Source organism: Daphnia pulicaria, chromosome 4, assembly GCF_021234035.1.
Source record: "Daphnia pulicaria isolate SC F1-1A chromosome 4, SC_F0-13Bv2, whole genome shotgun sequence".
Lineage (NCBI taxonomy): Eukaryota > Metazoa > Arthropoda > Branchiopoda > Diplostraca > Daphniidae > Daphnia > Daphnia pulicaria.
The window spans coordinates 10,847,598-10,862,252 of record NC_060916.1 but is presented as its reverse complement, the minus strand read 5'-3'; the positions used below and the strand labels follow the sequence as shown (position 1 = coordinate 10,862,252).

Here is a 14,655-nt window from a genome sequence, read left to right as displayed (position 1 = left end):
TAGCACTTAGCTAATTCTTTTTTTCAAAATTATTTGGTGGCCCTGAAAAGGGCCGTTTATGAAAAGACGGGAGAAGTTTAAGCCTTGGCGGGTTTGTCGGTCTTCTTGGGCAAGAGAACGGCCTGGATGTTGGGCAAGACACCACCCTGAGCGATGGTGACCCCGGAGAGAAGTTTGTTCAACTCTTCGTCGTTGCGGATGGCCAATTGCAATTAAGTGACGAGGGATGATGCGGGTCTTCTTGTTGTCACGGGCGGCGTTACCGGCCAACTCGAGGACCTCAGCGGCCAAGTACTCCATGACGGCAGCCAAGTAGACGGGGGCTCGCTCCGGCACCGACGCGCTCAGCGTACGATCCTTTGCGGAGCATTCGGTGGATACGACCGACGGGGAATTGAAGTCCGGCCCTGCTGGAACGGGTCTTTGACTTTCCCTTTACTTTGCCTCCTTTGCCACGGCCAGACATGTTGAGATGTAGAGTAAGTGAACGCGGTTCCTAAAATCAAGGAACGAAATGATAAAGTTTGGAAAAGATGTTGAGGCTTATTTATATACTCACCATGATCGGATTAATGGTGAACAACTGAACACAGTAAGACAATTTTAAACCAATCGAAAAGGCAGCTTTAAAACTTATTCCCGCCATTATTTCATGTAACACAATGAAGATTATGTTAAATTAACTACCAGATGGTCCTCCTCCTTCTGTGCTGAAATATGGAACATCTGCTGTCCCACTGCTGGGGCTATCCGATTGGTCCTCCGGTCGGAAGAATTTGCTTCTGTCAGGTAAACATCCTTCGACAGACAAACAACCGTCACTGGTATTTGCCTAGTAATCTCAGATTTACTCCAAGTCTTAGAATGCCCCCAAGGTTAGCGGAAAAGCAGCGAAGAAGGCCGGCAAGGCTCAGAAGAACATCGCCAAGGGCGACAAGAAGAAGAAGCGCAAGAGGAAGGAGAGCTACGCCATTTACATCTACAAAGTCTTGAAGCAGGTCCACCCCGACACTGGCATCTCCTCCAAAGCCATGACCATCATGAACAGCTTCGTCAACTACATTTTCGAGCGCATCGCTGGAGAGTCGTCCCGTCTTGCCCACTACACCAAGCGTTCGACCATCACTAGCCGGGAAATCCAGACAGCCGTCCGTCTGCTCTTGCCCGGTGAGTTGGCCAAGCACGCCGTGTCTGAAGGCACCAAGGCAGTACACCAGCACCAAGTAGATAGTTCCTCTTGGTCTCTCTACCTACAAACCAAACGGCCCTTTTCAGGGCCACCAAAATATTCAAGAAATCAAAACAACTAACTGCTATTGGCATTTGTCTATTAATCGAGTCCAAAACTCGACCCAATTTGTACGATCGAACGTTATGAAATGCTTAGTATCTAGAGCTTTTGACCAGTGTACTATTCTACATAGTACGCTCTTCTGCTGTATTTCAAGTTTGGCAGATTCGGTTCAATGCCCCTATTCATTTGATTCAGAGAAGGATGGATATAAAAATTGATCTTCGTAGCAATATTAACGTAACTTATTTTTCATACTAAGCAAATCTCGCCAAAAATCAAAATGTTTTGTTAAATACGACGGAAAGTTGTCAAACATTTTGGATTGAGAATTTTTTATTCTATTCAACTTAGTAGAAATTGAAAGAAAGTTGAAAATCAGGATATCTAAGCAATTTTTATCTATGCCACAGCCATTTCATTTAACTCCAAAAGTGATCAAGATGAGAATCCACTGGTACGTAAGTGACGAAATCATTTTTTGGTAGCTAACCAACAATAGAAAATGACGAAAATTAAAGGCTGAATAAGTAGGAAATAGAAAGAAATTTTACTCTGTAAATTATGAGAAAAACAATAGCATCTGGATATTTTTCGAATTTAGTTATTAGGATTATCGAATCGAATTAAATCATTTAAAAAAAAATAATATTGAAGTATTGTTCCAACGCCTGTATCAAATCTTTTGTATCAATGTTGTTTTGTTCCTCTTGTTAATAAAGTTAGAGTTAACATTAATAAGTCGACAAGAATATATATGATTTAAGTGGTTAAGAAATCTTTTTCTTTATGGATATGGTGGCCCTGAAAAGGGCCGATTAAATTGAAATATCGGGGTCTGAATAATAAAATCAGATTTAACCGCCGAAACCGTACAGAGTGCGGCCCTGGCGCTTCAGTGCGTAGACGACGTCCATGGCCGTCACCGTCTTCCTCTTGGCGTGTTCAGTGTAGGTGACGGCGTCACGAATCACGTTCTCAAGGAACACCTTCAACACACCGCGGGTCTCCTCGTAGATGAGACCAGAGATTCGCTTGACACCACCACGACGGGCAAGACGACGAATGGCCGGCTTGGTGATTCCCTGGATGTTGTCACGTAAAACTTTGCGATGACGTTTGGCGCCTCCCTTGCCGAGTCCTTTTCCTCCTTTGCCGCGACCAGTCATTTTGGAATGAGTTTCAGAGAGAGTTTGAAAACAAACTGAATGTCGAATGTTTTCACCCTTTATATACCCATCGATCCGGTGGGAAATCCATCCGCATTGGTTGAGCTTAACAGCCACCCCAACTCAGGTAAAAAAAGTCTAAGCTTTGTATTCCTCAACTTCCCTCCCTTTTCCCCAACAACCAATTGGTGAAAAGAGATCCCATACATTCCCCAACGTCTCCCCGCACCCCTATATAAACCCAACATCCCTCATTCCCTCCACCGATTCCTAATCTCAACTTTCAGTCGTTTGACATGGCCCGTACTAAGCAGACCGCTCGTAAATCCATCGGTGGCAAGGCGCCCCGCAAACAGTTGGCCACCAAAGCCGCTCGCAAGAGTGCCCCGGCCACTGGAGGAGTCAAGAAGCCCCATCGTTACCGTCCCGGCACCGTCACCCTTCGTGAGATCCGTCGCTACCAAAAGTCGACCGAGCTTCTGATCCGCAAGTTGCCATTCCAACGCTTGGTCAGAGAAATCGCCCAAGATTTCAAGACCGACCTGCGTTTCCAGAGCTCGGCCGTCATGGCCCTGCAGGAGGCCAGCGAGGCTTACTTGGTGGGTCTTTTCGAAGACACCAACTTGTGCGCCATCCACGCCAAGCGAGTCACCATCATGCCAAAAGACATCCAGCTCGCCCGCCGTATTCGTGGTGAACGTGCTTAAGCAACCTAATTCTCCTTGACTTTTGCACTTTTTAGCGTCTTTATAGGGTTTATTTTTTCCCTATTTAGAGAGCGGCAAAGTAGCCACTTTTTAATACGCTTCTACAGCGTGTTTCCAAACTTGTACATCCATTTGTAGATGCCCTCCCCCTTGATATAAAAATCTGAAAAAAATTCAGGAAGTAGCCAACCATTATGGCTACTTCCAAAAAAAATTTCAATACTCTCCGTGAAAAACCTGATTTTTGGGAACGCGGCGAAAATCGGCTTTTTACATAAGCTTCTCTCGCGCGTTTCCAAACTTCTGGTAGGTACTGTTTGTTCACATTAGTTTATTATGTTATCAATTGTTTTTAGAAAAATTTCTGTTCTCCACCTTATGAGAAAAATGAAGCTAAAGCTCAAGTTTTGTGAAGAATTGAAGATGGACACAGGACAGTGTGGAGATTTTTACTAGTGTTGCCGCGTTAACAAACAAAAAAGTTCGTTAACGAATCTTTTTTTTGCAATGAAAACGAAAACGATCTGTAGGCTACAGCTCAAAAATAACGAAAACGAAACAAAAAATTATTTTTTTGTTCAAAATTTGTATACGCATGCCACATTCAAATTTTCGACAGGTTTTATCCATGTGCGGGGAAAAGACGCCCGACATAGAAAATCCTTTTCTATGCCGATCTATCGATATGATTCCAAACTCGATGCTCTACTCACTCTCGACTCTAATTTCTTTGACAGCCTTCACCGGAAGAATGACGAGCAAAATTTATTGGTGCCAACGACTAACTTGCTCGTCACTTACGAGATTATTCAACCGTGGTTTAACAACAAGGAACATGTTCTTGTTTCAGGAGGTGTGCGACATTCAGGCCCAGTCATTCAGGCCCGCGTCTTACAGGCCCACCTTTTTTTTACGTGCCTTTCAGGTCGAATTTTGGCGATATTCAGGCCCAAGTTTTTTTTAAAAATAAAATGATGATTAAATGTTAATTTGTTTGTATAATAATTCATTTGTTAAAAAAATACGAAAGACGGTTTTTTTTAGTGTTAACATAAGATAATAGCCTATAAATGTAAATGTTGGCAAAGTGGTTATAGTATTCGTAATCTACACTGTAAACTAGAGTTCAATTCCTAGCGGAATCAAGTTTTGATTGAACGTTATTCGTTTTTGCAAAGTGGCGGAGATATAGGATCGGTCGAAATAGGCCCTGCAGATGGGACCGGACGAAATAGAACCCTACGATATGGGCCCACTTTAACAAGCGATCTCCCACTCAACCGCACCGAAATACCCCCTTTTTCCGGAGGTCTTTTTCGGATCGTAATCCGGAAAGGAACTCTAAAAATCCGGACTAGGTGTATTCTGCTCTAAATCGCACGGCGATTCCAACGGAATAAAGTACAGATTTTTAACTTGTGTTGCTCACGAAATAATCGGGATTGGAAATCGTGAAATATCACGTAAAATCAAAGTCTCCCCCTCCGTCTACATCGCTTTTAGCCATATATTCTTTTAAGTTTCTTGTTTTACGGGGCTGACGCGGGGCACTGCTCAAGCCGGCCAGAAGGGTGGTCGAGCGGGGGAGGCTGCGCGTACCAATGAGAGAGGGGTGAGTGAAGGGGGGTTTAGCTGGGCCATACTATACGGACACATGTTTCTCCGTTGACTATCATGTCACCGGTGGTCTAATGGTCAGCATCTTGGGTTGAATTGTAGAAGGACCGAGGACCAAACCTCGACCAAGTCGAAAAAGCAATTTCAAAATCATTGACATATTTATATTATAATAAAACAATAGCTCCTGACACCGCTATATCATGCGGTCATGATATAGCGGTCCATGTTGGATATTGCATGGTGTATCATGCAGAGGACAAGGGAAGAAGATAGAAATGACCCAGAGCTTCAAAATGAGTGTAATCTAACATTTTTGAAATGAAGAGGTTCACTAACTGAACAATGCTCTTCTTTTTCAGATTTTTCACGTCATAATTATGTAGTCATTTAAAAATTGAAAACAGTTTTTATTGTTTTTGCCCGTGTGTGTCCCTTTCTTACCCTTTCTACCCATTTCCACCCCGCGCGCCGTTTTCTCTGTTAAACACAGAAAACGCGCGCTTATGAGGGGGTGACAACCCGGCGTGGGTGGGAATGGGGGGGGGGGGGAGAAAGGGACAAACACGGACAAAAAAATAAAACTGTTTCCAATTCACAATTGACTACATTAATTATGACGCGAAAAATCTGAAAATGAAGAATGTTGTTTAACTAGTGAACCTCTTTATTTCAAAGTTTTCCGCGTCTTCCTAGCTCTACCTGTTCTGTAGTTATACCCCCTTAAAGTACCCTAATTTTGCATATAGCTCTACGGAGCGTTCCCAAACTTAGGGCTCAAGTTAAAAATTAACCTGCCCTTGATTTCAAAAATCTAAAACAATCAGCATATTCCTACACACTATGGCTACGGCAAAAAAAAATTCGTCGCGTTTTGACGAAAATTGGATTTTTGGGAACGCCGAGAAAAACACCTTTTTCCATAAGGTTCTCTCGCGCGTTCCCAAACTTTGGGTAGGTACTGTCTGTATAGCCTAAACTGATTGATCATTACTGATTGATCATTATTTAAAAAGGTTTAAATATTCTTAGTTATGGAATGTATTTCCAACATATTTAACTGTGAAAAACATAAAAAATTATATTGGGCCTGAATGACATTCAAGTCCGACTTTCAGGCCCAATTTTTGCGACGTTCATGCCCAATAAAAGTGGGCCTGAAAGACGCGGGCCTGAATGACTGGGCCTGAACGTCGCACACCCGTTTCAGGTCTGGAAGCTTGTGGGAAAAGGTATCCCCTTTTATTTACCCATTGTCGGTTTCGTGTTACACTAACGCTGATTGGTTTCTATCAATTTACATGGGAATCAGCCTGTTTTTCGAACACTGCATAAGACAGATGCGATCCACACGGATTGTAATTTTCTGTTCTACAGCTTCAACTACTCCACAGAACGTTGTTCATAAATTTCTTCACGTAAAAATCCGATAAGCCAGTGCTGGACTGGTTTGGTGATCATTTCAAGCCCCTTAAAAGTGAGGTCTTTGAGAGATTTAAGTTCTTGCGTCGTCATCAGCTGCCAGGTGAATCGTTTGGCTCTTGGATAGTATGCCTAAGAGGCATGGCAAAAGGCTGTAACTACGGCGTGTCAGTTAAGTCAGTGCTACGTGATCAGGTGGTGTTGAGAGTGGCAGACTCACAAACGCGGGAAAAACTTCTCTTTGAAAAATGTTAGATCTTGGGAAAGCGTGTGATTTAGTCCGGTCGTGTGAAGCTTCACTTGCCCAGCTAACATAGATGAGTTCTGATCTTACTGTTCGCCGACAGGAGGATTCGGTGAATCGGCTAGTCGACAAGTTGCGACAAGTATGGCTGAAAAAGTGGTGGTTGAGCTCAGCAGGAGATCGGCGGTGGTGGTGCCGGCCAACAGATGGTTGATTGTTCGGGATGTGGACGTCGTCACGCCAAAGGCCGGTGTTCGGCCAATCACATCATTTGTTTTGGGTGCCAGTCAATCCGGCCCCACTTTTTCCGGCCACAACTTTTCCGGCCCCAAAATTTTGGCTGGCTTGAATTTAGTCAATCCTAATGAGAAGAATTAACTAAGTTTTCTAAAAGCACAAGAATAAATTTTATTTTGTTCCTTTAATTACCTTTAATACAAAGACGATGCATCGATGTCTTACACACAAAACAAGGCACTTTTTGTGCCCTACCAATAAAAACTGTACTGCATATAGCACATCTTTCATCCATTTTTTAGATCGTCAAAGCGTGACAGACAAGACAAAACTAAAATGTAGCCTTTTTATTTGGGGGTAAGGCAATCGTCATGAAAGATTTCCCGCCGAGCTGAGATTATTTGAGGGTCAACAACGTCGGAGTAATCTCGTGTTGGTGTGAGACCTGCTCAAAAAGGTACAAAAATGCAGCTTCATTTGGTGTAAGGAAAGTCGGGCGGTGAAGGAGGAGAGCGGTCAGTCGAAGAATATGTTTTCCACGAGCTCCAAAAAGAACAACACTCGTCGTTGGAGGAGAATGAGTGGAGTGAACAATTGAAGGTGGACGATGTCAGCGTCAAGTTTAAGCTGGACTTGGGGGCTTCTTGCAACGTTCTGCCGAGGGAAGTGTTTCAACGGTTTCCAACACGGCGCCAGTTTCCTGGACCGCGTCTGCGCCGGTATGGAGCCAAACATGGATATTTAACAGTTCTCGGCCTCCACACTGCAAAAGTGGTGATTCGTGGTGATGTACACATAGTGGATTTTGTGGTGGTTGATGAGCCAGATCAGCCTTCCATCCTGGGACTTTCGTCTTTCCAGCGGCTTAACCTCATACGGCGTGTTCATTCCATGGAAGTTGATCCGCGTCCGCCAGTGCCACCCGTTGTCACGGAGTTTTTGGACGTGTTTTTGGGCCTGAGTAAACTGCTGGTGGAACGTCACATAAATACGTTTGGCTACGGGTGATAATGCTGTGGATCCCGTCGTTTCGCAAGCCGGAAGACTTCCATTCAGCCTTGAGGAGCCAGTGTACAACAAACTGGATCAAATGGTGGTGGACGGTATTATTGTTCCAGTCACAGAGCCTACGGACTGGGTGAGCCTTATGTTGGTGGTGAGCAAGCCAGATAGTGATGTTAGGCTTGTTCTGGATCCTGCCATCTCAACAAAGCAATACTCCGACAACATTTTGCGGTCCCGACTGTCGAACAACTGTTTGCTAAAATTGGCAAGACGAAGTTCTTTTGAAGTCTCGACGCGGCGTCGGGATTTTATCAAATTTCGCTTTCAGAGCAGTCTTCGTACTTGTAGACTATGGCGACATCTCGTGGATGCTTTCGTTTTCTTCGGATGCCGTTTGGGATAAAGTCGGCACCAGAAGTGTATCTACAAGCTATGTCAGAGTTTTTTGGTGAACTTTCATGTGTTCTGATTTACTTTGACGATTTTTTGGTCACAGGTGAAACCATGGCAGAGCTTCATTTCAATTTATGTCAAGTGCTTGTTCGGTGTCGTCAACACAACCTCAAACCCCAGCTCAAGAAGTGTAAATTTTTTCTAAAGGAGGTGCCGTGGCTTGACTAGACCACATGATCGGCGAGGGAGTGGTCAAAGTTGACCCATCCAAGGTGGAGGCAATAGTGAATATGCCAGAGCTATATGCCGGTGGAAAAGCTGACTTGGTCCGTCTTTTGGGAATATCCACGTATTTGGATAAATTTTGCAACAACCTGGCCAGCGTTACTCGTCCCCTGCGAGATTTACTGAAAGAGTCATCTGCATGGGTCTGGGAGGAGCCGCAAAGCCGCAGAGCCGCATGTATTCGTTTTCCACCCTGCGCAGGTTTGACTTAGAAATTCCAGTTGTGCTGTCGGTGGACGCTCCGCCAACAGGAATTGGTGCGGTCCTACATCAAGATGGCCAGCCGGTGGCTTGTTCATCGACGTCGCTTATCCAGACTCAACAGCGCTACTGCCAAATAGAGAAGGAGCTAATAGCAGTACAGTTCGGTCTGCTACGGTTCTGGCAATATGTGTATGGTCGGCAGGCGAAGGTGGAGTCTGATCACAAGCCGTTGGAGGGCTTTTGGATAAGCCAGTGGTTGATTGTTCTCCTCGAATCCAACGTATGCGACTCCAGCTCCAACGTTTTGATTTCAGGTTGGTCTACAAACTAGACAGGGAAAGAACTGTCTATTGCACACACTTTGAGTAGAGCTCATATGCCAGCACTGTTCACTGAGGACGTCATGGAGGGATGCAAGGAGCAAGTGCATACAGTTCTGGATCATATTATTCCGCTGCGGGATACTCGGTCCCGCTATGCTAAGACCACTTCGGACGATCCGGCGCTGCAGTTGGTGAAAGAGTTGCTGCTGTCCGGCTGGCCCGAGAAGAAAACTCACTGTCCCATCCCTGGACGTACATTTTGGAATGTCCGTCATTCGCCTAGTAAAGTGGACGGTCTGATTCGTTTAGGAGAACGTTTAGTGGTTCCAGTGTAATTGCGCAGGGAAGCCATGGACGGCATTCATTTCAGCCATTTTTGTGTAAGTGAAGTGTGTGAGACGGGCCAAATCGTCTGTTTTCTGGCCTGGCTAAGATGACCACATCCGCAACATGGTGGCCAGTTGTGCTACCTGCTAGGAGAACCAAAAAAAAATAATTGTTTCCGGTTCGTCTTCCGGTTTATCCGTTTTAGAATAATGTCTCCGCGGATATCTTCCAGTTTTCTGGGGTTAATTATTTGCTTCTAGTCGCCGAATACAGCAAGTGGCCATATGGGGCAAAGTTGAAATCCCTCACGGTGGCTTCTACAATTGAGGCCCTCGATGGCTTTTTGGCCGCTTTTGGAACCCCAGAATTGCTTCTCTCGGATAATAAAAGACAGTTTGTGTTATGTACTTGTCTTGAAGGTTTTCCCCCACCGACCGTTAGATGTCCCTCTCCCCCTGATCACCTCGCCTGACCAAGTTCAGTCTAGTTTTTACCTCACGTGTAATCTGTGTCGTCTCTCGTATTCGGCTCATCTAATACAATCGCGTCAATTTCTTTAGACGGCCAAGAGACGTAACAGTTGGATTGTATTTAGTTCAATCGTTTTTGTGACAACCGCCGGGTTCAGCATGTGACGTCCAGTCCGGAGTTTCCACAGTCAAATGGTCCCGCAGAAAGACACATCCTGACGGTGAACATGACAATGTTGAAAATGTTTCAAGATGGAAAAACACTGTGGGAGGTGTTGGCCGCGATTCGGCTCACTCCAGTTTCGAGTCAGTTGCCGTCTCCGTCCCTGCTTCTGCAGGGCCGTCATCTCCATGGCTCGTTGCCGTTCTTGCCAGCAGCTCTCACTCCGAGGCTGGTCCCATCGAAGTTTGTCCAGCAGCAGTTCCAGCGCCGTCGGCAGGCTGAAGCATCCTCTCATCAAACGCGCAGACCCTGGTAGCACACTCACATCCATCGTCTATCATATAGATATCTTAATGTCTAAATCAAATCTTATCTAGCTACAACCTAAATTGGATATCACATGGATACTCAATTTACTACGGCCTTATGCTATCTTCGTATAGATGTACTATAGATGTACGTTTCTCATACGATCACGGACATCCATTTGTGACTGGAATCAGACGCTTAACAGACAGACGTAACATGACGTCTGTGAGATTTCCAAATTATCTGTCCACAGGATAGATGAGGACGACAAGGAATTTAAATTTTCATCATTTTAACTGCTAATATTAATTTAGAGCCGTTGAACCAAACACAGTTGAAAAGTGATAGAAAGTGGTGTAGTGGGTAGAAAACTGGAGTACCACTCCAAAGAACGTGGTTTAGTGCCCATCGAGGACCGTTTCTTTTTTTTTCTTTTTGCTTAAATTTAAGTATTTTGAAGACGGCTGTAAGCCGTACCCATTTGGATGTCTTACAACGCGACATTAGTATAGACATAGGCAATCCTATGGACGTCGGGTTAAGATATCTCACTCGGCTGAAAAGATGGGCGACGTACATCCTATAGATAGAGGCGTGCTACCAGGGGAGTGGATGTGCGCTCTTCGGCTCTGGTGGTTGGAAAACGTGTCAGGGCTTGTTTTGGTTCCAAGTGGTTGCCCGGTGTAGTGGAAGCTGTTTGCGTGGAGCCTCACTCACATATTGTTTGCCTCGTTGACGGTAGGCGTTTCCGTCGCACCAGTTGGGCCATCAATTTGGATTATTCGTCGTCTTCACTGTAAGCACCAAGTCCAAGTCTGCAATTTCTCTTGGTGTTGGTGGGTGCTCTTCCAAATCGGAATGATTTTCCTGTTGGTCCGGCTAAATCAAGGCTTCCCAGCTTATTCCAGCGCCGCCGCCAACTACTCCGCTTCCTCCTTTGTCAGGCACTAAAGCCCCTTCGCAAGTCACGGCTGATTCACTGGTTCGGCTGGCTACTTCGGTTCGTCCCTCTTCCCGTCGTGGCCCGGAGTGCTTGGTGGCTGTTAGTCCAGTGGCGGCCGCTTTCCCGGAAAGTAACTCGTTCCGCCCGCCAGTATTCGCGTCAATGGCTCCGTAGTGTTTTAATTTGGCAGCCTGTGCCGTATTTAGTCTTGATCTGTGGTTCATGTCCACGTGAAGTTCTGTTTTTCAGCATTCATTGTTTAATTTTCTTGTTTATTGGTATTATCTGTTCTCACCCAGGTGTCTTTCGTACCTTTCACTCTGTGTCAACTCTTGTTGTTTGTGTATCGTATAGGGAGAAGATGTTATAGTGTAGACTACTAGGCGGCGTGAGTCTCCTTGAAGTTGCCTTATAGCCTTCCCCCAAAAGGGTACGATTCAGGGAGGATGGTCAATACAAGCAGTCCAGACTAGACACTTAAGACTACAATAGTTCCCTTTGGTTTCGCCAATAAGACGAGCAGACCTTCATGTCTGGAATAAAAATGAATTGGTTTAAATGAGAAAAAATATTTTAAGTTCAAAATTTAACTTACCCAGTTGCGAACGGACGCTTGTTCGTCACCCAATTGTAATGTCAATATTTCCATCGAAATATATTCCAACGAACACATCTACCACATTTTCCCCTTACATTCAATGAATGACACCTGAATTTCAGTCTGCTGAAATATTTTTGTATTTGAGCAAGCAACCACAAGACGATGAGGCTGCACACCAGCAGCCCCATCACGTGGCCATAATGAATAATAAAAATAAAAGAATATAAGTAATAATAGAAATTCAAACAGTGAAACATCGGATAAATGCAATAAAAAATTATCTTGGCATTATATCCAGATAGACCGATTGAATCTTAATTTTAATTGATTCAAGCTTAATTAATTAAATGTCCACATGAAGGCCACGAGCTGTAAAAATTATGTTGACTTGTATTTAGAGCCAACTTCTTGCCAACAACTGTTCAAATTTTTAGAAAGGTAACAATTGATTGTTCTTCGCCTAAACCTTCCAATTGTGGCATACAAATATTTTAACAAAATATTTTAACATCTAAATTTCATCTACCTTTAGCTTGTTTATTGCTTCACGCGGATTTTATTTTACTCCATCCATATTCTAAGCAAAACATTTCATTGCCAGTTTGGAGCCCTTTCATGTTAAATGCCTTACTGAAGACAACAAGCTACCAAAATTATTGTGAATATCGTATTGAGCCAACTTCTTGCCAACACTCCGAGATTTCAGAAAGGTAATTAATGGGCTCAGTTGCCTAAACTTTCTAATTGAGGTCATCACCAGATTGAAAGCACCTGCTATCAATGCTTCTAGTTGGAGTACATGCCACACAATATGTTTTAATATTTCAATTTCATCTGCTTCCAGATCTTTTTATTTCTTCATGACTGGAACGGTATTTGAGTTTGTTGCAGCCATCTGATTCTACTGCCCACACTCAAGACCCATAGGTGTGGAAATTTTCGTGACTCACACAGCCAACTTCAGGGAACTTTACGAGACTAAGACTACAAAATTGATGGGATGGGAAAAGATTGCTCGTAAAGAAAAGCCAAAAAGGAAAGACTTAACGTTACTAGTGAAACGATAAATGAGCCGGTCAAGTTCTTAACTGAAAGAGGAAGCTGTTGGTTTTTCGGGGTAGTGTAATCTACATAGTTTCCATACATTGTTGGGGTATGGGGCGAAACCACTGGTTCCAGTAGAGTTTATTAGACCAATTTGCTGTAGCTCTAATATCGCCTTTTGGTTGCAAACCGTTTTTAATCAGTATTTATTTTAATAAATTACTTTTGCTTACGCTTGACTTATGCTTTGAGTGTAAGGACTATGGACCCGCGAAATGCACTGCATGAGAAGCCATCTAGCAGCATTATTTTAAATATCATTTATTGTAATAATTAGTATGGCGCCACTTGTCTTTTGACGACTGTTTAGTCGATTTTCCCATCCCTGCTGTCACTCAGTGTCAGTTTCATGAAAATAGTTTGAGTTCTACGTTTCTTGTGTGAATTGATGTGCAACCTGACAGGTATCTAAAATTGTCTTTACTGTTTATAACCGGTATTGATTGTAATGTGGTTTACTTGTAGATAACCGCTTATATTTAAGTATTTGCACTGGTTGCCCCTTGACGTGTAATCCCAAAAGCATTGGCTCGTTGGCACGTTGACAAAGTGTCATCGTCAATTTGTATTCGTCCCATCGAAGACTGGTTTTCCAGGTATTGCATTTGAATCTTGTTTAAATGTTACTTTGTTAGTGACCCCTGTTTGTTATTAGGATTGGTGAAGTTTATACACTATTGAAACTCTTCGATCCCAAGTTGAGTTTGCCCAAATACAGTCCACTGAGCCTTTTATGACGATCCCCGTAACAGACTATGTTTTCTTAGGGCTCAACTTTTTTCAAAATTTTCTCTTTTTGCGTCCAAATGATAAACTTAAGCATATATGATTTAAAGAAACATGCAGTTAGTTTAGTGCTTATCCTATTTTCTATATATTTTGAAGAAATCCATAAAAATGGTTTACATCAACGAAAACGTTTTTCGATCCCGGTGTAATCAGCTGAATGCATTATGACACAAGAGGACAGCAAAGTAGCCGTAATTCCATGGTGATGTCATGTCAATAAACTCACTGCGCCGAACTATCTATAGAACATCTTAAAGAAGCCAATCGCACTGCTACAATAAATAGAGCGATACAAATTCATGTTTAAAATTGCAGTGTCTTTTCCTTTTGAAAGACGAATTAGTAATTGTTTTGTGTACAGTTAACACCATCCAGTCGTCACTTTTTTAGGTATTCCCACACGGCACCAAGATATATATTTTTTTTTAAAAGATGTAAAGTCTTCAAAAAGATGTAAAATTATATCTTTAAGATGTAAACCGCATGGCTAAAAAAATGGCAATGATAACTATGCCATACATAAGATGTCAATAAGACATCTTTAGCACTATAACTTTTTAGCAGAATCAGATGTAAAAACGATATGACGGTCATACTTTTTTACGTTGTCTTTTGGAAAATAGCAGTCACCAGCTGTCACCACATATCTTACATAACTATGGCGTAATTTGCATCCACCATTTTTGTGGACTACTTAATTGGGGAATTAAAGGCTCAATCACGAGGGTAATATATTTCATAAATTTAAAATTTAATTAAACAATTTGGGTAATTAGCATTTACTTTTCCCATTTTATTTTATTTTCAACGGGAAAAACACAAATGAGCCATCCAGCAAAACAGAGGTCGGTAATCGCACAGCTATATAAAGAATGTCATTGATATCATATGCATGTAATTCATTGGAGATGTCTGATACTAAATATTCGCCGATGTGGGATGATGGAAAAGGGTACATAGAATAGCTCTGCTGAACTTTATAGAAATGACCAAGTGCAACGATGGTATCACCAACAATCACGAAATTTTTGACTTCAATCAAGCTCATATCC

The 14,655-nt window shown here is 43.1% G+C and overlaps 3 protein-coding genes and 1 long non-coding RNA gene across 4 annotated transcripts; 3 read left to right on the top strand and 1 right to left on the bottom strand.

Moving 5' to 3' along the window:
- Positions 1 to 717: 717 nt before the first annotated feature.
- LOC124337700 (histone H2B.3-like) lies at positions 718 to 1,310 on the top strand. Its single transcript, XM_046791734.1, has 2 exons — positions 718 to 789; positions 864 to 1,310. The coding sequence occupies exons 1-2, from the start codon at positions 718 to 720 to the stop codon at positions 1,308 to 1,310; spliced, it is 519 nt and encodes a 172-aa protein (XP_046647690.1).
- An 828-nt stretch (positions 1,311 to 2,138) lies between these two features.
- LOC124337304 (histone H4) lies at positions 2,139 to 2,506 on the bottom strand. Its single transcript, XM_046791411.1, has one exon. The coding sequence runs from the start codon at positions 2,458 to 2,460 to the stop codon at positions 2,149 to 2,151; it is 312 nt and encodes a 103-aa protein (XP_046647367.1). The 5' UTR covers positions 2,461 to 2,506; the 3' UTR covers positions 2,139 to 2,148.
- A 249-nt stretch (positions 2,507 to 2,755) lies between these two features.
- On the top strand, positions 2,756 to 3,167 carry LOC124337227 (histone H3.2-like). The gene has a single exon (XM_046791331.1). It carries the CDS (start codon positions 2,757 to 2,759, stop codon positions 3,165 to 3,167), a length of 411 nt encoding a protein of 136 aa, XP_046647287.1. The 5' UTR covers position 2,756.
- Positions 3,168 to 13,158: 9,991 nt separating this feature from the next.
- LOC124337418 lies at positions 13,159 to 13,903 on the top strand. Its single transcript, XR_006917345.1, has 3 exons — positions 13,159 to 13,218; positions 13,280 to 13,410; positions 13,470 to 13,903. It is a non-coding gene; the product is annotated as an uncharacterized LOC124337418 (long non-coding RNA).
- The last annotated feature ends 752 nt before the right edge of the window (positions 13,904 to 14,655 follow it).